The 21,477-nt window shown below is 39.7% G+C and overlaps 1 protein-coding gene across 4 annotated transcripts in view; it reads right to left on the bottom strand.

The window, feature by feature from the left end:
* The window catches only part of ANKMY1 (ankyrin repeat and MYND domain containing 1), a 57,900-nt gene that overhangs the window by 26,266 nt on the left and 10,157 nt on the right, over window positions 1–21,477 (bottom strand). For all 4 annotated transcript variants that reach the window (XM_070753242.1, XM_070753243.1, XM_070753244.1 and 1 more), the window contains 8 exons: window positions 20,172–20,318; window positions 19,122–19,591; window positions 15,816–16,029; window positions 14,458–14,622; window positions 12,580–12,956; window positions 10,388–10,559; window positions 9,052–9,204; window positions 7,965–8,111 (listed from right to left, as the gene is read on the bottom strand). In XM_070753242.1, coding sequence (XP_070609343.1) covers window positions 7,965–8,111; window positions 9,052–9,204; window positions 10,388–10,559; window positions 12,580–12,956; window positions 14,458–14,622; window positions 15,816–16,029; window positions 19,122–19,591; window positions 20,172–20,318 — 1,845 coding nt within the window. The remainder of the gene's footprint in view (window positions 1–7,964; window positions 8,112–9,051; window positions 9,205–10,387; window positions 10,560–12,579; window positions 12,957–14,457; window positions 14,623–15,815; window positions 16,030–19,121; window positions 19,592–20,171; window positions 20,319–21,477) is intronic.

The following is a 21,477-nucleotide window of genomic DNA, read 5'->3' as shown; positions in this document are numbered from 1 at the left end:
TTTATGAATGCTATCATCATTCGGTCATCCAGTCATCTCCAATTCTTTGTGCCCTGATAGACCTCACTCTGTCAGTATTGCTTGCTTCTCTGAGTTCTTGTCAGCTCATGCTTGTGTCATTAGAGGTTGCAGATCACTTTGTCTTCTGCTGGCCTTCCAATGCAGAACTTATCCTTCTATGGCTCATGTACATGAAGAAACAACCTACTCTCTTTGCATGATCTCCCTATTATGAGTAGGTCATTCCACGAACACATGTGTGATCAAAATCAGATTGACACAGAAAATGCTAATTGAAAAAAACTGTAGAGGTTTTCTCCCAAAATAGTTCACCTTTAAAATGATTGTTTTACATTTCCTCACAATATAACTATCACCTTTTCTTTTCTTTTCTTTTTTTTTGAACAGAGAGGTTGTTTTGAATAGAGATTTGGCTTACTTTACATGTTAGAACAATGGGTTGCAATCCAATTCTTTTGAACAGACAGGACTTGTTTTGCTCATATTTTGAACAAAATTACCGTACCTGTCACCCTTTCTCCTTTTATCTTTATATGTATACACACCTATATAATCTCCTAAATTTATTCATTAATCTATTATAACCAAATTTGGAACCTGCTACAATTATGCATAACACATTTCCTCATCTCTGCCTTTTGCTTTCTTTTGCTTATACACTCCACAGTATTTTTCCTTTCCTTTAAATAATTCAATGAAAGTTACGCAAATTATTACAACAGTTGCACTTAAAGCACAGGGAAGAGATATTTCTGGGTCATTCTTTGTCAAGTGGACCAATTTTCAGAATCTTCCCCACTCGACCACCTTCAATTTCAACTTTGCACATATATTCCTTATATTCCTTATGGTATAAAACTAAAGTGTGCATATTATTTTGCACACCTCAATTTTATTTTGCACACCTCAATCTTATACCATAAGGAATATATGTGCAAAATTTCATTGAAATTGAAGGAAGTTGAGTGGGGACACCTGGTCCACTTGACAAGGAATGACCCTGTTATCTTTTTAAATTAATATTGTCTTCTGAAAAAGCTAGGCTCATAAACTGGAGTGCTCAACCCTTGGAGCAGGGGTCCCCAAACTTTTTACACAGGGGGCCAGTTCACTGTCCCTCAGACTGTTGGAGGGCCGGACTATTAAAAAAAACGTGTGAACAAATCCCTATGCACACTCCCTCTCTCTGTCTTCTCCTTTCTATCTCTCCTCTTCCTTTCTCTCTCCCTCTCTATCTTTCCCTTTCTCTCCCCCCTCTCTCTTTCTTTCTCTCTCTCTTCTCTTTCTCTCACTCACTCTCTTTCTCTCTCCCTCTTTCTCTCTACCTTTCTTTCTCTTTCTCTCTCTCCCTTTCTCTGTCCCTCTTTCTTTCTCTCTGTCCCTCTCTTTCTTTTTCTCTGTCCCTCTCTTTCTTTCTCTCTGTCCCTCTCTTTCTTACTCTCTCTCCCTCTCTTTCTTACTCTCTGTCCCTCTTTCTTTCTCTCTGTCCCTCTCTTTCTTTCTCTCTGTCCCTCTCTTTCTTTCTCTCTGTCCCTCTCTTTCTTTCTCTCTGTCCCTCTTTCTTTCTCTCTGTCCCTCTCTTTCTTACTCTCTCTCCCTCTCTTTCTTACTCTCTGTCCCTCTCTTTCTTTCTCTCTGTCCCTCTCTTTCTTTCTCTCTGTCCCTCTTTCTTTCTCTCTGTCCCTCTCTTTCTTACTCTCTCTCCCTCTCTTTCTTACTCTCTGTCCCTCTTTCTTTCTCTCTGTCCCTCTCTTTCTTTCTCTCTGTCCCTCTCTTTCTTTCTCTCTGTCCCTCTCTTTCTTTCTCTCTGTCCCTCTCTTTCTTTCTTTCTCTCTGTCCCTCTTTCTTTCTCTCTGTCCCTCTCTTTCTTTCTCTCTCTTATCTCTGTGGGGGGGAGGCGGCTGCTTGAAAACCCCTGACCTCCATCGCCTCCCCCCCACGGCACAAGGCGAGCACACAAGGCGCTGACACAGGCGGCGGGGACTGCCCTGTCCCCCTGTCCCCCCTGCGCAAAACTACGCAGCCCCAGATCGCTCGCTTCTCCAGCCAGCAAAGCCGACTGCCCGGCTTTGCTGGCTGATGCAGGAAAGGAAAGCGTCACATTTAAAAAGCACGCCACTTTCTGGGACTGCGGCGCCGTGGTGGCCTTCAAGCGCGGCCCTTCGCGGCGCCCCACCACCCGTTCCTGCAGGAAGAGATCAGGCACTTTACCGGGAGGTGGAGGCGGAGTGGGGCCGGTCCACGCGCGCCTGGATGAGCGGTCCCGCATGGCCCCAGGCCCCCAACGCCGGACTCCGCCGCTGATATGCACCCACATTCCGCTCTGTAGCTGAGAGGCGCGTCCACTCCTTCGCCCTCCCCGGCACCCAGCGTCCGGCCCCACGCCGCCTCCACCTCCCGGTAAAGTGCCCGATCTCTTCCTGCAGGAACGGGTGGTGGGGCGCCGCGAAGGGCCGCGCTTGAAGGCCACCACGGCGCCGCAGTCCCAGAAAGTGGCGTGCTTTTTAAATGTGACGCTTTCCTTTCCTGCATCAGCCAGCAAAGCCAGGCAGTCGGCTTTGCTGGCTGGAGAAGCGAGCGATCTGGGGCTGCGTAGTTTTGCGCAGGGGGGACAGGGGGACAGGGCAGTCCCCGCCGCCTGTGTCAGCGGCGAGGTGTGCTCGCCTTGTGCCGTGGGGGGGAGGCAATGGAGGTCAGGGTTTTCAAGCAGCCGCCTTCCCCCCACACGCAAACGTAGCCATGGTGCAGTTAGCTGTGACTTTCAGTGGACAGTTTTTCAATTGCCAATCGCCTTTTCATGAATTTCGCATCCACTCACCGCGGAGGAGGAGGGGAGGAGGAGGTGGAGAGGCAAGGGGGCGGGGAGGAAAGCGGGCCTGCAATTGGCCAATTTCTTTCTCGCCTTTAGGGAGAAGAACTGTTGCTGCTCTGCCATAGGGCAGCAACAGTTTCTCTCCCTAAAGGCGACAAAGGAAGGGGCCAATTGCAGGCCCGCTTTCCTCCCCGCCCCCTTGCCTCTCCACCTTCTCCTCGCTGAGCAGCCGACCGCGGTGAGTTGACAGGAGATTCGGGAGCTTATTTTATCGACCAGTAAAATCTCGTGAGCTTGCCACGGGCCGGTTAAAACACATCGTTGGGCCGCATCCGGCCCGCGGGCCGTAGTTTGGGGACCGCTGCCTTGGAGAAAGAAGTTTTCCTTTCCAGGAACGAAAAAAACCTGCTCCATTCTACTCAACAAAACCCATCTGAGACAGAGAATTTTCAACAAGATAATTACTGCAATTGCGAGTAGGATATAAGAGACATGCCATATAATTATCTCCCCAATAACTTTAGCAATCCCTGTGGTATGCATCTTTACTATTCCTAACTTTCACTTATAGGCATCTCAGAATCTCTGCGGACCCTTGGCTAAGGGAGATAATAATAATAATAATAATTATTATTATTATTATTATTATTATTATTATTATTATTATTATTATTTATTAGATTTGTATGCCGCCCCTCTTTGTAGATTAGGAGCGGCTCACAACAAAAAATAACAATGTAACAAATCTAATATTAAAAACATCTAAAACCCTTCATTAAAACTATACAACACAATCATACCATACTTAAACTGCAGGGGGTGGACAAAAAAATGGAAACACTTGATTTTTTGGCATCATGTTTGAACATGTTCAAATCAATCAAAACTTGACATATTTTAATGTTTTTTTTAATTCTGTTATTTGATGTTTTTTAAACTACCTTTTTTTTACAGAAATTTAAGGAAATTGGTTATAACCTTCAAGAAATGGCAGCCCTCTCAGATTTTCAAGAGGCCAAATTGTTGGTGCTCGAATGGCAGGTGCTAATGTAACAGAAAGTGCCTGAATGTTTGGCATTTGAAGAGGTAATGTCTCAAAAGTAATAACTGCTTTTGAAAGAGAAGGGAAAACATCCTCAGCCAAGCACAGGTCTGGTCGAAAGTTGAAGTTGTCTGAGAGAGACCATCAGACTCTAAAGCGAATTGTTAGAGCAGATCACAAGACCACAGCTCCTAAAATCACTGCAGAGCTCAATAGACACGTACAGAACCCAGTTTCCACAAAAACTGTTCGAAGGGAGCTTCACAAAGCTGGATTCCACGAGAGAGCTGCAAGGTGTTTCCATTTTGTTGACCACCCCCTGTATATAAGCCTGGGATATCTCAGGTGGTCTGGGATGCACCATAGACAACATGTTTTTTATTAAAAAAACCAATGGTGGCAAAAAGTTTATAAAATCAGATGCAACTCACTTAATGAGCACATCACTTAGCTATGGAAATTTTGATCTTAACTATGGTCATAAATTAAGAACTACCTGGAAAGCTTTTGGCTTATTTATTTTTCCGAATTAAATTTTGTAGCCTGTAATCTAATTAACATAATAAACAGATATTCAATACATCAGTTGGTTAATTGATGACAGGGAAACTTTGTTAAGGAAATAAAGATGTGTTGGGCCTCAGACAGGCTGAAAAGTTGTTCTCCATGGCTCAGTTCATTATTTTTAAAACAGAGTACAGTGATCCCCCGGTTATTGCGTCCCCGACCATTGCGAACAGGCTAATTTGCGATTTTTCAACCCGGAAGTCAAAACACCATCTGCGCATGCGTGCCCTTTTTTCTATGGGCACGCATGCGTAGATGGCGCCGGGCAGATCAGCTGCTGGGCGGCTTCCCTGGGTCTTCCCCCTCTTGCTGGTGGGAAGGCGAAGCCCCCCCCAGCACCCGCTCGCACGCCGTTCGCCCGGCCACCTGCCGTTCGCCGCTCGCCCTTCGCCCGGCCACCCGCCCTTCGCCCGCCCTTCGCCGCTCGCCCGCCCTTCGCCCTTCGCCCGGGAAGTTCGCCAGGAGTCAGCGGAGAAGCGGCGCGCCTGTTTTAAAACGATCAGAGCCGGCCTGGGAGGGCTTTCCAGCAACCCCCGGGTTGCTGGAAAGCCCTCCCAGGCCGGCTCTGATCATTTTAAAACAGGCGCGCCGCTTCTCCGCTGACTCCTAAAGCGGGGAAGTTCGCCAGGAGTCAGCGGAGAAGCCCTGCGCCTGTTTTAAAACGATCGGAGCCGGCCTGGGGGATCGGAGCCGGCCTGGGGGGGCTTTCCCTTTCAGGGCGGGCGAGCGGCGGGCGCGGCAGCAGCGAGGAGTTTGCGTGGGCGGTGGGGAAACCCCAATCTTCGGCTCCTCGCTGCTGGGAAGTAAAAACACCATCTGCGCATGCGCAGATGGTGTTTTTACTTCCGCAGCGCTACTTCGCGAAAACCCGCTCGTTGCGGGGGGTCCTGGAACGGAACCCCCGCAATGATCGGGGGATCACTGTACTCCTAAAAAATAACATCTGCAATAGGCTGTCAAAGAAGGTACAAATAATGTAGCATTCTGGATCTTAACTAATATTTAACATTTTTATGCAAATTATTGTTAGATGAACTGAATGATTTTGTATCTGGTTAATTATAAAATGTAGGTTTCTCAGGTATCTCACAGAAATCTATGTCAGTAAATAACAGATGACAAAGAAGCAAATTGTATTTATATTTATCTAGGAAGTAACAGGTGAAGCTAGGCAAAATCACATCAAATACCTGTACAATCTCTATACACCAATGATTGCATCTCAAACGATCCATCTGTTAAACTATTGAAGTTTGCAGATGATACAAAAGTGATTGGTCTCATTCAAGACAACCATGAAACTGCATACAGACAGGATGAACAACTAGTCTCATGGTTCGAGCGGAACAATCTAGAACTGAACACACTCAAAACCGTAGAAATGGTGAAGACTTTAGGAGAAACCCTCCCATCCTGGGACATTGTTCCAGATTTTTCTTTCCGTTAGGAGCTGAAAATTGAGCAGCTACAACTAGTATTAGTAAAGAAAAACATCTAGGTTGAAATCCTCTATTCCTTTACAAAGGAGTAAATATCACTGAATTCATTACAGTACAACCTGTTTCTATCTGTATATACATTTGCAAAGTAAAGTTTGATGGAAAGAGGCCTAATACTATTATATTTATTTAATGATACATGAGATGTTAGAGAGCTAGATTATTTATATACCGCCCAACTCCCAGAGGATGTGTATAATACAGTGGTACCTCATGATACGAACTTAATTGGTTCCAGGAGGAGGTTCGCAAGGTGAAAAGTTCGTAAGACGAAACAATGTTTCCCATAGGAATCAATGTAAAAGCAAATAATGCGTGCAAATCCTTCAGGAAAATCCCAAACTTTAGAAGGGAGGCGAACAGAGGACAGGGAGGAGCAGCTAAAGGAGGCGGGTGGAAGAAGCAAGGCTAGGCTAAAGGGTGAGTGGGCAGGAAGAAGGCAAGGGGGCGCCCCTCCCTTTTCTTTCTTCAAAAGACACCCTTTCAGTGCCTCCGCAAGCACGCTGTTCTCTGCAAAGTCTTTCCCCCTCCAAGCCGCCCCTCCCTTTTCTTTCTTCAAAAAAGGGGGGGAAAAGAAACCCCTTCATCCCAGCATCAGCGGCTTGGTTCGTAAGGTGAAAATAGTTCAGAAGAAGAGGCAAAAAAATCTTAAACACTGGGTTCATATCTTGAAAAGTTCATTAGAAGAGGCGTTCGTAAGATGAGGTACCACTGTATATACATTTATATATTAAATTTATATTTATAATATAAAATTGGAGTGTGAAAATCCTGTCATTCCAGGCCTCAACTCTTCTGGCCTTCCAAAAATCCCTGAAAATCCCTGACATCCTTGAAATGCTACTCCCATTGGATATATTAATTATGTCTAATGTCAGATGGACTACAGCATATTTCTATCCCTGATGTGTCCTTGACTTGAGGAACGGCTTCATCTTCTTTCTTATTGAAGGAATACTATGCTATTTTAAGAAATAGATAGGAAATCCACTCTATACAGGAATAGTAGAAGTGGAGAGAATGCAGCACCATGATCTGTAACACAACCCACCTTCCTTAAAGGAAAGTGATGTTGTAGTTTTACTGTAAAAGCCAGCCACTGGTTGTCTTAAAGTACTTTAAATTACCCATTTCCTTCTCCAAATCTTTAGATGGCCTTAGAATAGACATGAATGCCTATGTTTCTTCTTATTGCCCTTGTTGCCATGCATACCGTATAGACTACTGCAATCCATTCTCTCTCTGTATAATACCTAGGTTAGTTTCCTTGGTCCTTATGAATGAATAATCTGGATGTCATTCTGGAGATAGGTTGATTCTCTCATGTGGCCTCCCTACTACCTCAACGCCACTCATCTGTTCATTCAAGAGTTTTTCCAGAACAAGATGCAAAATAGTTTTATTTCTAACAATGGCCGTAAATTCAGATTGTCCTTTGGCTATTTCATTCTTCCTGCATTGATATTCTATACACATTTAACACATGGGCAAAGGACTTAGACAAATGGAAGGTTAAAACTGATTACACCAGAGATCTGCATTAGATATAATATGTCCAGGATGTCCATTTATTCCATATGATTGAAATTAAAATTCAAACAACTTGAACTCAGACTTAAATATTGTCCATATTGGTAAGCTGGAACTAGTTGACCATAAACAACTTCTTCTTTTTACAAAATAAAATTCTTTACTAAAAGGTAATGATACAGATAAAGATTTCCCTCGCACATATATGGCAGTCGTTCCCAACTCTAGGGGGCACAGCTCATCTCCGTTTCAAAGCCAAAGAGCCAGCGCTGTTCAAAGACGTCTCCGTAGTCATGTGGCCAGCATGACTAAATGCCGAAGGTGCAGGGGACGCTGCTACCTTATTTTACTTTTATTTATTATTTTTATTTATTGGTAAATATTTGGCATTTACCAATACCAAATGCAAAAATACCATTGCAAAACATGCTATTCAAAAATTGAGACGGGACAATAGAATTTGTAACAGAGAATCCCAATAGCTATCACTTACCATAAAATTGTCTTCCCTTTCACAAGCAATATGAAGAGGTGTTCTCCCACCTTCCTCTGGGACAATAGTACATTCTCTGTAGTAACGTTTAGGTGGTCCGGTTTCATTGTACATTTTCATCATAGATACTGATTCACCAATAACAAACTAGAAAAGGAAATTAGACAACACTATTGAAGAGCCATAAATGTCATTCCCTGTCACTTCCTACAAAGATAATCAATGGTTAGGGAGTAGGCCATTCTTCTCTTAAGCCTGTTGTCCCTGATGTTCAGCCTATCTTCACAAATGATTTCAGTCTGTGGACCAAATCCACACTCATCTGGCTACTACAAGACACAGTGATTTAACTGTCATTAAGATTTAATAAGAAGGTGTTTATTACATTTTCCATATGTCCCATGAGCTGTATTTATGCATACATAGTTGCTTTATTCTAAATCATATTACTAATTAATCTCAATGCATCAACTATTTAATAGTGGTCTTCCACAGTAACTGTTTAAGATATTGACCTGGTATCCTCTTTAGGAACCTCTCAATCATTGATCTTCAATCATCTCTATTAACTGTCGTTTATAGCCATTATGGCAAACCTATGGCACACGTGTGTGCTGGCCAACTGATTTTCACCCTTCTGGACGGTGGGGAAGGCCATTTTCACCTTCCCCAGGCTTTCAGGAAAGCTTTCAGAGTCTGAAGAGGGTGAAATGGGCCTATCAGAAGTTCATTTCCGAACTTCTAGTAAGCCAGTTGGGCCTGTTTTTTTCCATCCACAGGTTCAAGGCTTTCCTCGAGTGGAAAAAGGCCCAACAGTCCTACTGGAAGTCTGGAGGCTTAGTAAGGTCTATCTGCATGTATGGGGAAGTGGAGGGACAGCAGGGTGTATGTGAGGCTTCAAAAAGCCTCTCTTACCCATTTCTCTTTCTCTCTCTCTCTTTTCCACTCCCTCCCACTCCCTCACTCCCTCACTCCGTGTGTGTGTGTGTACACATTGTTGTATTGCTTTTTGTTTATTTGTTTATTTTGCTATTATTTTGTGTGTTTTTTCTCTTTCTTCTGATTTATTCAGTAAATAAATAAATACCTTCGTTGCAATCTTATCTAGCCGGAATATATCATTCTCATCTTCTGCCCTTACATCAGGATCTGCAGCAGCATGAAGTAGTAATTCTGTGATTACAATCCCTTCTATACCCGGAAGGGCAGCAGCAATATGAAGAGGAGCCACACCCCCAAGCTGGGAAAATAAATGCTGCATTTATTCCCAAAGCAAAGAACAAGTTACTATAACTTTTCCCCATGGTATGCACTCAGTCCATTAAATGCTCATTATGACAAAAAGATATTCTAGCTCCCAAATGAGCATCTGATCCATACTAGCTAAGTTTTAACAACTAAAAAGAATAAATATAATTGCCCAAGTCATTATTATAAGAAACTAAACATTTTCATCAAATACAATCAACCTTGTTATATGACAACTTAATTCACTAAAAGAGTTTCTGAACCAAGCTACTAAAATGATTAATCAGTAGCAATGAAACAGGAACAGAGAACATAATAGACCGAACATGCTTTTTTAAATTAATACAAGCACCATAAACAATTTATGTGCAGCTTAAATTTGATATGCTTAAAGCATAAATCATTGAAATAAATGGGTTTCAAATATTTGTCTATTTCTTTAAACAATTATGAATGTACTGTAACATTGGAAGGATTTAGAAAAGAGATACACTTTTAACAACTTATTTTATAGGAAAACACTTTAAATAGACCAATGCAACTTCATTGCAACATCTCATTTTGACACCAATTTTGAATTAGAAATCACCCACTAGGCAATGTCGATACAACAGATAGCTCTGAGATTGAGATAGGTAATCTTTAAATTTGATAAATAAATAAAATAAATAAAAACATATACACTAACTGAGTCACTACTCACATGAGATTAAATAAACTTTTTATTTGAATGGAATGGAATGGAATGGAACAGAATAGAGGGGCGGGGAGGGGCGGCATACAAATCTAATGAATGAATGAATGAATGAATGAATGAATGAATGAATGAATGAATGAATAGAATAGAATAGAATAGAATAGAATAGAATAGATTTCTTTAGTGGCCAAGTGTGATTGGACATACAAGGAATTTGTCTTGGTGCATATGCTCTCGGTGTACACAAGACAAATTCCTTGTGTGTCTAATTTGCTACCTGATTCAGAAGAGAAAAACAGATTTCATAAGTATATGGCAAGCTAACAAACTTTTGGCTTGGGGTGACATTTGTGATGCACACTGGAAGTATTAAAATTTGTGTCAAAGCTGTTACATCTTATCGTAAGTTAAAACTGTAGTTTTTAAGACTATCCCATAAATGTTTTTAAGACTATCCCATAAAAACAAAATATCCTACTTTGGTGGGAAGTCGTATGTCAGTTCTTGCTCCAGCTTCTAGAAGTATTTGCACACATTCTGCATCAGCAGATTTAACAGCAAAGAACAGTACATGCATAGGGATGTTGGAAATATTTGGATCAGCACCTCTCCTTAGGAGCAATTTAATTATAGACATTTTCTTTTTTTGTCTAAAATCCAGCAGAAAAAAGACCCATATCAATAAAACTGAAAACATTAGTATACATAATGCTATGCAAGTAGATAAGTTGTACAACTGGATATTCATCTGAGGCCAAATACTTTTTAGTTTTTTTTTTAGTTTTATTTTTATATAAACAATCAATTTTCCACTAACCAGTGTGTCACCTGGGTACAAATATTTTGTGCCAACATTAAGAATATAAAATCATTCATTATTTAACCTCATCTTGGCTTAATTTCCAATACCTTTAAGTATCTAATTTTATAACAATCCCATTGTTCTTTATTTAACTCTATTTATTATATTAACTAATACATTTTCTATACTTTAAATAAGTTCTTTTACTGTTAATCCTTATGCCTATTTATTAATCACCGGTAAAAAAGATTATATAATAATCAGATTGTGCTTTCTCTTTGATAACCATTTCTATTCATCTCTTCCATTATAACATTAAATGGATGGGGGGCAGCAAGAAAAGAGTGTGGCTTGCAACAGAGCAAAAAGGACTAACTAATGCAGTGACATTGAGGTGTGTGGAATTAAGAAAATAATAAAAATTAAAAAGGATGAACTGAAAGAGACTAGGAAACAATGCCTAAAAGAGAAATGTTGCAGCAAAAGATAAAAATAAAAAAGACACTGCTTATTGTGTACAGTGATACCTCGTCATACAAACTTTTCGAGATACAAACCCAGGGTTTAAGATTTTTTTGCCTCTTCTTACAAACTATTTTTACCTTACAAACCCACGGTCGCCGCTGGGATGCCCTCCCTCCGGACTTCTGTTGCCAGCGAAGCACCCGTTTTTGTGCTGCTAGAATTCCCCTGAGGCTCCCCTCCATGGGAAACCCCACCTCCAGACTTCCGTGTTTTTGTGATGCTGCAGGGGAATCCCAGCAGGGAAATCCCAGCAGCGCAAAAACGGGCGCTTCGCTGGCAACGGAAGTCCGGAGGTGGGGTTTCCCAGCAAGGGGAGCCTCAGTGAAATCGCAGCATTGCAAAAACACAGAGGTCCGGAGGCGGGGTTTCAAGGACTTCGGTCTTTTTGCGATGCTACGATTTCACTGATGCTCCCTTCGCTGGGAAGCCCCACCTCTGGACTTCCGTTGCCAGCAAAGTGCTTGTTTTTGCGATGCTGGGACTCCCCTGCAGCATCACAAAAACACAGAAGGGGTTTCCCATGGAGGGGAGCCTCAGGAATCCCAGCAGCACAAAAACGGGTGCTTCGGCTGGCAAAAGGGGTGAATTTTGGACTTGCACGCATTAATCGCTTTTCCATTGATTCCTATGGGAAACATTGTTTCATCTTACAAACTTTTCACCTTAAGAACCTCGTCCCGGAACCAATTAAGTTTGTAAGACAAGGTATCACTGTATATTGAAAAAAAGGTAATTACAAAGAATAAAGTGAAAGAGCAAGCAAATACAAAGTGATTTTTAGATAAACAAAAAGTTGTTTTTGAAGTGAGTGAAGGATGCTAAACAGATAAGACAGTAAATTGGAACCATTAACATAATCTGTTCAATATTTCACACCATATTCAGAGTTTGTAGTACAAGCGAATTATAATATCATTATTAAGTAATCAAAAGGTTTTGCAGTATTGCTAGCAAGTTTTTGTAACACAGTATATTCAAATCTCATCACTGGCTCAAGGTTGATTCAGCCTTCCATCCTTCCAAGTTTGGTAAAATGAGGACCCGGATTGTGGAGGCAATATGCTGGCTCTGTTAAAAAGTGCTATTGCTAACATGTTGTAAGTCACCCTGAGTCTAAGGAGAAGGGTGGCATTAAAAAAAAGCAAACAAACAGACAGACAGACAGACAACAAATAAATAAACAAACAAACATTGCTTGACTTTCATATTATAAGAGTTCCCTGAATCTTTATTCATAGAAACACCTTACAAAATTCACAATTTTCAGAAAAAGATCTTGCACAGGGATTGCCTTGACTGTGGTACTTCAAATGATTCATCTATATTTTCTTAAAGTCACTTACTCTGTTAATGATTCTGCCATTTTCCTTAAGGTGCCTTCCTGATGAACAGAGTCCGCAGTGTCTGGGTAATCGTGAGTTTGTAACATATGTTTGCTAAGAACAACTGCACCATGATGCATAGTTTCTGGAGAAATCTTAATTTTGTAGTTGTAAATACCACAAATTGTCCCGGAGCCCTTTTCTCCATTATCTCTTTCGTCTGATGACTTAATTGCAACATCTGAAACAAATTCTGTCTTTTCAAGTGACAATGACATCAGCTCAATTGATCCTGAATCTGGGTTGGTATCAATTGTACTTGTTTCAGATATTTGAGAGACCTCTGACCGTGATATTGGCATAGATTCTTTAGACATTTCTTCAAGGACTTCCTCTAACTATATAAAGGGGGAGGGAGAGATAATCACTTGTAAAACTAACTATATCTTGACAGGAAGGTAATATATTATTAGGGTATGTTTTTAATGTTTGGATACATGCATCTCTATAACCAAGTTGTTATACAAAATAGTAAATTTAGATAATATTTTACCAAAATTTTGCAACAATGATTTTATTATATCACCTTTTCCTTCTATCTTCCATCCATCCATCCATCCATCCATCCATCTATCCATTCATCTATCCATTCATCTATTTATTCATCCATTATGGAACTTAAGTAATCTCCTGTCCATAAATACTGACCAGATTGGATCTGGCCAATTTGCTGCTTCATATGACTTCAGACTATGCCTATAAGGTATACCACTCACTAGATTACAGACAGCAAGGATGAAAACATCATCTTTTAGCAATAACTGCGATTTCGTTTTTGAAAGCAAAACGTCTAAAATCAGAAATACTTTAATAATTTCAATAAATACTGGCTATATAATAAAACTAAAAGTGAGAGAGAGAACACTTAGAGACCAATCCCTATAGAGGAGCTCTAATTCAACCTATTTAGGGACTTAAAATAGAGCAGTAGAGCAAATAGCATAAAACACTGAAATAAGCATTTTAAGCAAAGAACATTTGGAATTGTGGGTAACTCCTTTCCTATAGGATTAACTGAGCAACCAAATTAAATTATTATTACTGTGTTTCCCCAAAAATAAGATCCTATCTTATATGCTGCTACCTGCTTCCTCTTCCTTCCAATGCTGAAGGGCTTCCCTCTCTGCTCGCTCACTCGCCTTGTAACCGACATCTTTCCTTCACTGTGGTGACTCCTCGGTTTATCTGAAGCCGAGTTGATCCAGCTTTCCTATCTGTGACCAGATGCTCCAGGAGGCAACCTCACACCGGGTGTATGGGGGCAATGCGAAGGAGTCACCACAGCAAAGTTTATTCCCTCTTCAAGCGCCCAGAGAAAGGAAAACACTCTGTTCGCTCTGGGCTGTCCAGAGCGAAGGGAACGTTTCTTTTCTCTGGGCGCTGGCAGAAATTTATTCCCTGTCCAAGCACCCAGAGAAAGGAAAATGCTTCATTCACTCTGGACTGCCAAAGCCTCCTTAAGCGTCACATAAAGGCTCCTCTGGCAGCCCAGAAAAGCCCGAGATGGCTGGGATTAAAGGGAGAATGGCAGGAAACTGGCTGGGCCTTCGTGCCGCTCTCAAATTTTCTGGGAAATTTTTCCGGGCCCGAGTTTTTAAGTAGAAAATGGTTCTTGAGAAGAGGCAAAAAAAAATCTTGAACACCCAGTTCTTATTTAGAAAAGTTCTTAAGTAGAGGCGTTCTTAGGTAGAGGTACCACTATATTTGTGTTTGTATTTTAATATTATTGTATTTATCGTACTTGCTAGCCACTCTGAGTCCACTTTGGAATGAGCGGCATATAAATACAATAAATAAAAATAAATAAATAAATAAATTTATATATTATGAAATACTAACCTCTTTTAATAAGATATTCCTTTCGGCAATATTGGGCTGAAATCCTTCTGCAGGGAAATAGTGAATAACACACATGGATAAAGTTGATAATCCTTCATCACTGCATTTATTCACATCAGCTCCACAATCTAGAAGAAGGTTGATGATGTCTTCTTGATAATTCAACTGCACGAACAATTTCAGTTATTTTCACTTTTTTTCACACACTCCGGTCTGTTCACATTTCAAGATCATGAATTTGATTATTATTATAAATGAATTTATCACTCCCCATCTGGTGCTCCAAATATATTTGGATTATGGTTTCAACAATGGGTAGATTGCATGTTGGCTGGAAATTCTAGATGTAATAATCTAACCAGTTCTGTAAGGTATCAAACTGGGAAAAATTGGTCTACGGTCTCTTTTTTCATATTTTCAATTGCTGTTGACAAATAGTATAAATTCTTTCAAATATTCAAATATTCTGGGTTGCTTGAGCTATTCAAATAGCTCAGGCAACCCAGAACTAAAATAACCTAAGTTTTTGCAAATACGCCTAACATGCTGAAAATAATTAAGCTGGAGGTGATCTAACTACAAAGGTTCTTAAAAGTTCTTAATTATTTAGATTCAGTTTAGACTAGGTTCTAGCCTGATTATGTGTATATTACTAACACAGCATTTTCAGTTAATTCAGTCTTCTAGATATTTTAAAATCATCAGGATACCCTGCTCTCACATCTTCAGCTGGTGGTTACAAAGATGGCCCATCTCTCCAGTGACACCTCCTTTGTGGCATAATGCAAGGCCCCAGTGCTGATTTATCTGAAGCATCTTTCAAATACTTTTGTTTTTATGTTAGTCCTTATCCTTAATACCTGCTAATACATTTTTTATAACTGCTTTAATCCCATATCTATAGTCACTGCAAATCATTTTAGGATTAAGAACCAATGTACAAATACAGTAGTACCTCTAGATACGAGTTTAATTCGTTCCAGAACCGAGCTTGTATGTCGATCAACTCGGATCTCGAATGAATGCCTTTAGACTTTGTTTTTCCCGCCGAGATAACCAGAAGCAAGGATTCTTGCGCCACCTAGTGGAAGCTCGGCTCATATCCCGAATTTCATCTCGGGTGTCGAACAGAAATTTCGCTCCTGTCGTGGCTCATAACTTGGAATACTAGCATGTGGAGCAGCTTGTATCTAGAGGTACTACTGTACTATAAATTAATAAACAAGAACAAACAAATGTATTTAAATGATACAATATTGTCACAATACAAAAAAAACCCAACCCTGAATTTAGGTGAACTTCTATCTATCCTTCAAGGTCTACCATGACAGAAAGCATAATATATAGTAAGAACTTACAGCAGCAGCAGAAAGTGCAGTATATCCACTCATATCCGCTACATCAGGATGGGCCAGATTGTCCCTCAGAATTTCATAAACTCTTTTATAGTCTCCTGCTGATTTCTCAATCAATTCTTCAGCAATAAGCTCTTTGGGACCTTTAGCTCCAAAACCATGCCGGTTGCTTTTAATAATGGCATTAATATCACAGTCTACGTCACTCTGGCAATGCCTGAAAGTAAGCAAAGCCATAAAAAGCTAGAAATACAATAGAAGTACAGTTTGGTAATGAAATGCTAGTTAGATGGACAGATAAGACATGATGGTTTTTTTCCTTCTTACTTCTCCTTATCTATCTTTGGTCTAATATTTAGTGAAATAGCAATTCTGAATTTTATTACAGAATGAAGATATGTATGAGGAACCAGAGGACCAAGTATCCCCCTTCCTTCAATATTCTATCAATATTTTTTTTAAATATTCCCTCTCCACAGGAAATTAGCTCAGAGGGCGAAAGGGTTTAATCTTCTTCTCTCCTGAGTTCATTTATTTAATATGAAGAACAATCAATCATGTAAATGATCATTTTCAATCTCAAAGGGTATAGATATACAAACATTAATCATTCAGGTAAAGTAAGTTTTTAATAGTTCTACTTTTGTGGGGGAGGTAAGAAATTGGCTGCAGCACATAAGAATAAATCCCATGTGCCTATGAGCACACACATGCATAAACAAATATTTACACAGGATTTCTGATTATTTTCTCAAAATGACATTTTACAGTACTAAAACTAAACAATTAGTCAAACTAAATGCAAATAAATTGAGGACCAATAAAAAAGTACTTTTTAAAAACAGTACAGCCAGGAAACTTCACTGCCATAAGATCAAGTGGGTGCCACCTATTTCAACTTTAAATTTACATTATTTTAAGACGATCCACAGACTCATATAAAATATTAGTTATCTTTAGATATTAATCTTCATAGTTCCTGGAGCACAGAAAGCACCCTGTGAAAGTGGCTGTAACCCTCCCTACCTTGTTTTGAATTTCTCAAATCCTCGTAAGCTGCTACTGTATATCACATAATGCTGGACTAGATTAGATATCTGCTTTTCTACCAGAGTCTTCTTATTTCTTAAGTATCTCTCTCTAACTTTCTGATCAATTTTCCTAAACATTAAATTATTTAAAAATAATTAAATATTAAGTTAATGATACTAGACAATACCGTATCAACAGTTCAGGCCTTCAAATTCCTAGGTTTGACCATATCAGAAGATCTAAATTGGACACCAAAATATCAAAAATATCACCAAAAAAAGCACAAGAAAGATTATTCCTTCTGCGCCAACTCAAAAAGCTCAAACTGCTCAAGGAGTTGCTGATACAGTTATAGAAACATAGAAACATAGAAGACTGACGGCAGAAAAAGACCTCATGGTCCATCTAGTCTGCCCTTTTACTATTTCCTGTATTTTATCTTACAATGGATATATGTTTATCCCAGGCATGTTTAAATTCAGTTACTGTGGATTTACCAACCACGTCTGCTGGAAGTTTGTTCCAAGGATCTACTACTCTTTCAGTAAAATATTTTCTCATGTTGCCTTTGATCTTTCCCCCAACTAACTTCAGATTGTGTCCCCTTGTTCTTGTGTTCACTTTCCTATTAAAAACACTTCCCTCCTGAACCTTATTTAACCCTTTAACATATTTAAATGTTTCGATCATGTCCCCCCTTTTCCTTCTGTCCTCCAGACTATACAGATTGAGTTCATTAAGTCTTTCCTGATACGTTTTATGCTTAAGACCTTCCACCATTCTTGTAGCCCGTCTTTGGACCCGTTCAATTTTGTCAATATCTTTTTGTAGGTAAGGTCTCCAGAACTGAACACAGTACTCCAAATGTGGTCTCACCAGCACTCTATATAAGGGGATCACAATCTCCCTCTTCCTGCTTGTTATACCTCTAGCTATGCAGCCAAGCATCCTACTTGCTTTTCCTACCGCCCGACCACACTGCTCACCCATTTAGAGGAATTATTGAGTCTGTCATCTGCACCTCTACAACTGCCTGGTTTGGTTCTGCAACCCAACAAGACAAACACAGACTTTAGAGGCAGTATCGGGTTCCTACCGGTACAGTTGAAGCCATTGTACCAGTAGCAAAAATTGAGCTGTGTGCACAGCTTCTCGTCTCCGATTTGCACATGTGTACATGTGAGTGAGATTTTGCTTCTGTGCATGCGCAGAAAGCAAAATCTTATGAGAGAACATAAACGCACGTGAGAGTTCGGTGGGGGGTTTTTGCTTCTGCGCAGAAACAAAATCTCGCTCGGACGTGCACACGCACATGTCAAAGATGCAGAGCTGCGCACATATTACACCAGGAGCAGCAGGAGCAGCAATCCCTGCCTGTTCAGAGGATAATCAGAACTGCAGAAAAAACAATTACTGCCAACCTCCCTTCCACTGAGGACCTGTACACTGCACAAGTCAAAAAGAGGGTGGTGAAAATATTTACAGCGCACATCCTGGACACAAACTGCTTCACCTCCTACCCTCAAAACGACACTATTAATCACTGCACACCAGAACAACTAGACACAAGAACCGTTTTTTCCCAAACACCATCACTCTGCTAAACAAATAATTCCCTCAACACTGTCAAACTATTTACTAAGTCTGCACTACTATTAATCTTCTCATCATTCCCATCACCCATTTTCTCCCACAAATGACTGTACGACTATAACTTTGTTGCTTGTCTCCTTACAATTTATATTGACTGGTTCCTAATGTGATTTGATTGCTTGTTTGTACCTGGGCTATCATTAAGTGTTGTACCTTATGATTCTTGATGAACTCATCTTTTCTTTTAGGTACACTGAAGGTATATACCCCAAGACAAAGTCATTGTGTGTCTAATCACACTTGGCCAATAAAATTCTATTCTATTCTATTCTAGTAATTCTGATAACTGGAATTTGGATGGGGTTAGAGAACTGGTAGAATCAATCAATCAAGATTTTAAATAATGTTTTAAATAATATTTTTGAGTACCTGATAAATAGCAGTTCCAGTAGACACAAAGAAAAGGAAAGAGAAGAATAATCACTTGTTCAGGCTTTTGGGGAAGAATTAAAAGCATAAGTAAGAAAGAAGGTATCAGTTGAAAGGATGGAATGAAGCATATGGTATAAGCTTTTGAAACAGACTTAATTGAACTGTATAAACTATTCATTTGAAGAGACTTGAAAAAGCAACAGAAAATAAAATTTCAACTACATTTTTATATTAACAATTATAAGTTCTTACCTATACTTATATACGTTTTTCTGCATCTTAACCAGAATAGGGGTTATGTTGGTTATACGCCATGGTTTTTCAGAATCGTAACGTTTTCTTTTCTTAAAATATTGAAAATCAAACTCTTTCAAAAAGGATTGAGTAAGAGGAAGATTATCTGCATCAATTGAATATATATACATATTAGCAGGCAACGTATAATGGTCATCATTTAGGATAAGCTGTTTAAATCTGTAGAAAAATGGATCTTTTTCTTCATTCAAGTCCCATAGAGAAGTGCTGTCCTCTGAAAGATACTGTTCTTTAGACTCAGAAGCAAAGTAGATATTGAGTTCTGGGAAATCAAAAAGAGTAAAATACCCAGGAATTGGTGTACACAGTTTAATAACATGTTTTCGATGCCACAGGCCAACATCTTGCTTTTTATCTGGATAAGTTTCAATTCCTGGTCCAAAACGCTCATCAGCCTTGTAAAGCCCCTTTAGAGAGAGAGAAAATGTTCAAAAACAAAAGAATATTAATAAATATGACAGAATAATATAGACAAAATACAGAGAAGAATGCATTTTTAATTTATTTCCATGCTCATTTATTTAAAAAAAACTAAAAATTAAAAGGATTAGCAACACTATGAAATCCTGTAAATAAATGAACAAACTTCTAAATACATTCCTAGCCTTGAAACAAACTCCTAAAAATATTCCTAGCCGGGGTGGCGCAGCAGGTAGAGTGCTATACTGCAGGCCACTGAAGCTGACTGTAGATCTGCAGGTCAGCAGTTGAAATCCCATCACTGGCTCAAGGTTGACTCAGCCTTCCATCCTTCCGAGGTGGGTAAAATGAGGACCCAGATTGTGGGGGCAATATGCTGGCTCTGTTAAAAAGTCCTATTGCTAACATATTGTAAGCCGCCCTGAGTCTAAGGAGAAGGGCGATATAAAAATTGAATAAATAAAGAGGTTTTTCAAATATTTGTTGAACTTATTCATTTCACAAACATGATACTAAAATGTTATAATTAGAATTTATAATTTGATATTATTAAAAGCTTATGGTTACCTGAAATCGTTTTCCATCCATAAATTCTGTGGTCCCATAGCCTTCTTTACGATTAAGATAAAATGAACCTGTAAATCTGGAGCCATTAGGCCAAAAGTAAACTCCTTTGCCATGACGGTGATCTTTATAAAATTGCCCTAGGTATCTCTGGAAATGAAGAAGAAATAAAAATTAAATGTATTCTACTTTAAATGAATATATTCTAGTTCAGTGATGGTGAACCTATGGCATGTGTGCCACAGATGGTGGCACTTGGAACCATATTTGCTGGTATGCGAGCCATTGCCCTATCTGAACTCCAGTGCACATGTGCAGCCAGCCAGCTGATTTTTGCCTTGCACGGAAGCTCTGGCAGGGTATTTTCGGCTTCCGAATGGCCTCTGGGGGGTGGGGGTGTTTTTGCCCTCCCCAGGCTTCAGGGAAGCCTCTGGAGCCTGGGGAAGGTGGAAAATGGGCTAATCAGGCCCACCAGGAATTGGGAAACAGGCTCCAGTGGGATTCTGGGATGGCAGGGGACGCCACAGCCTTTCGGCACCGGAGGGAAAAAGGATTCACCATCACTGTTCTAGTATATCTAGAGAATACCTAAATATTAAGATAAGCAATATTGCAGCATCCATGGATATAGTTCATGTACCTCATATAGCCTCTGCATGCCTTTTTCTGCAATCACAGCATTTCAAAATATAGAAATATATTTTCATGAATAAATTATCCCATATATCAAAATTACAAGGCACTTTGGAAGAAAGTTTCAGGATGGAAAGTTCTAGCTTGAACCACAGGTGATTTTGACCTTACAGTTCTTTAATCTCTTTGAAGAGGATTCCAATTTTCCAGCAGCAATTCTTAAAGTAAGTAGGTGAAAATTAAGCTATTCTGAGAATAGAATAAGTTAATTTAATATCACCTTCCATTTTCATCTTTCATGCTAGCTTTTCAGTTTTCTTGTAAATGAATGTCTAATGTGTCTTCTTAATTTCTACTCTAATTTTTAAAATTTCAGAGTGGCTTTAATATCTAATCTTTCTAAATGTTGGGAGTGGAGTCCAAGTTTTATAATATTTTTGAAGTGTGGACACATTCATCAAGCATGCAAAAGAGGTTGAGATCAATAAAAAATTCTTATGCAGTACTATAATGCCTGGTTTATATTCAATTTAGATGGTGCATGTCAAAATCCTTGCACTTTACCCACTAGGTAGCACTTACATTTATATTAAATTATGTCACACTAGGCACCTACGTACAAAAGAAGCTTGAGCACAAATTTAGACTTCGCGTTAAACCACTTTGAGAAGTATGC

This window comes from Erythrolamprus reginae, chromosome 5, assembly GCF_031021105.1.
Source record: "Erythrolamprus reginae isolate rEryReg1 chromosome 5, rEryReg1.hap1, whole genome shotgun sequence".
NCBI lineage: Eukaryota > Metazoa > Chordata > Lepidosauria > Squamata > Dipsadidae > Erythrolamprus > Erythrolamprus reginae.
This window is presented reverse-complemented; position numbering and strand designations above follow the sequence as displayed.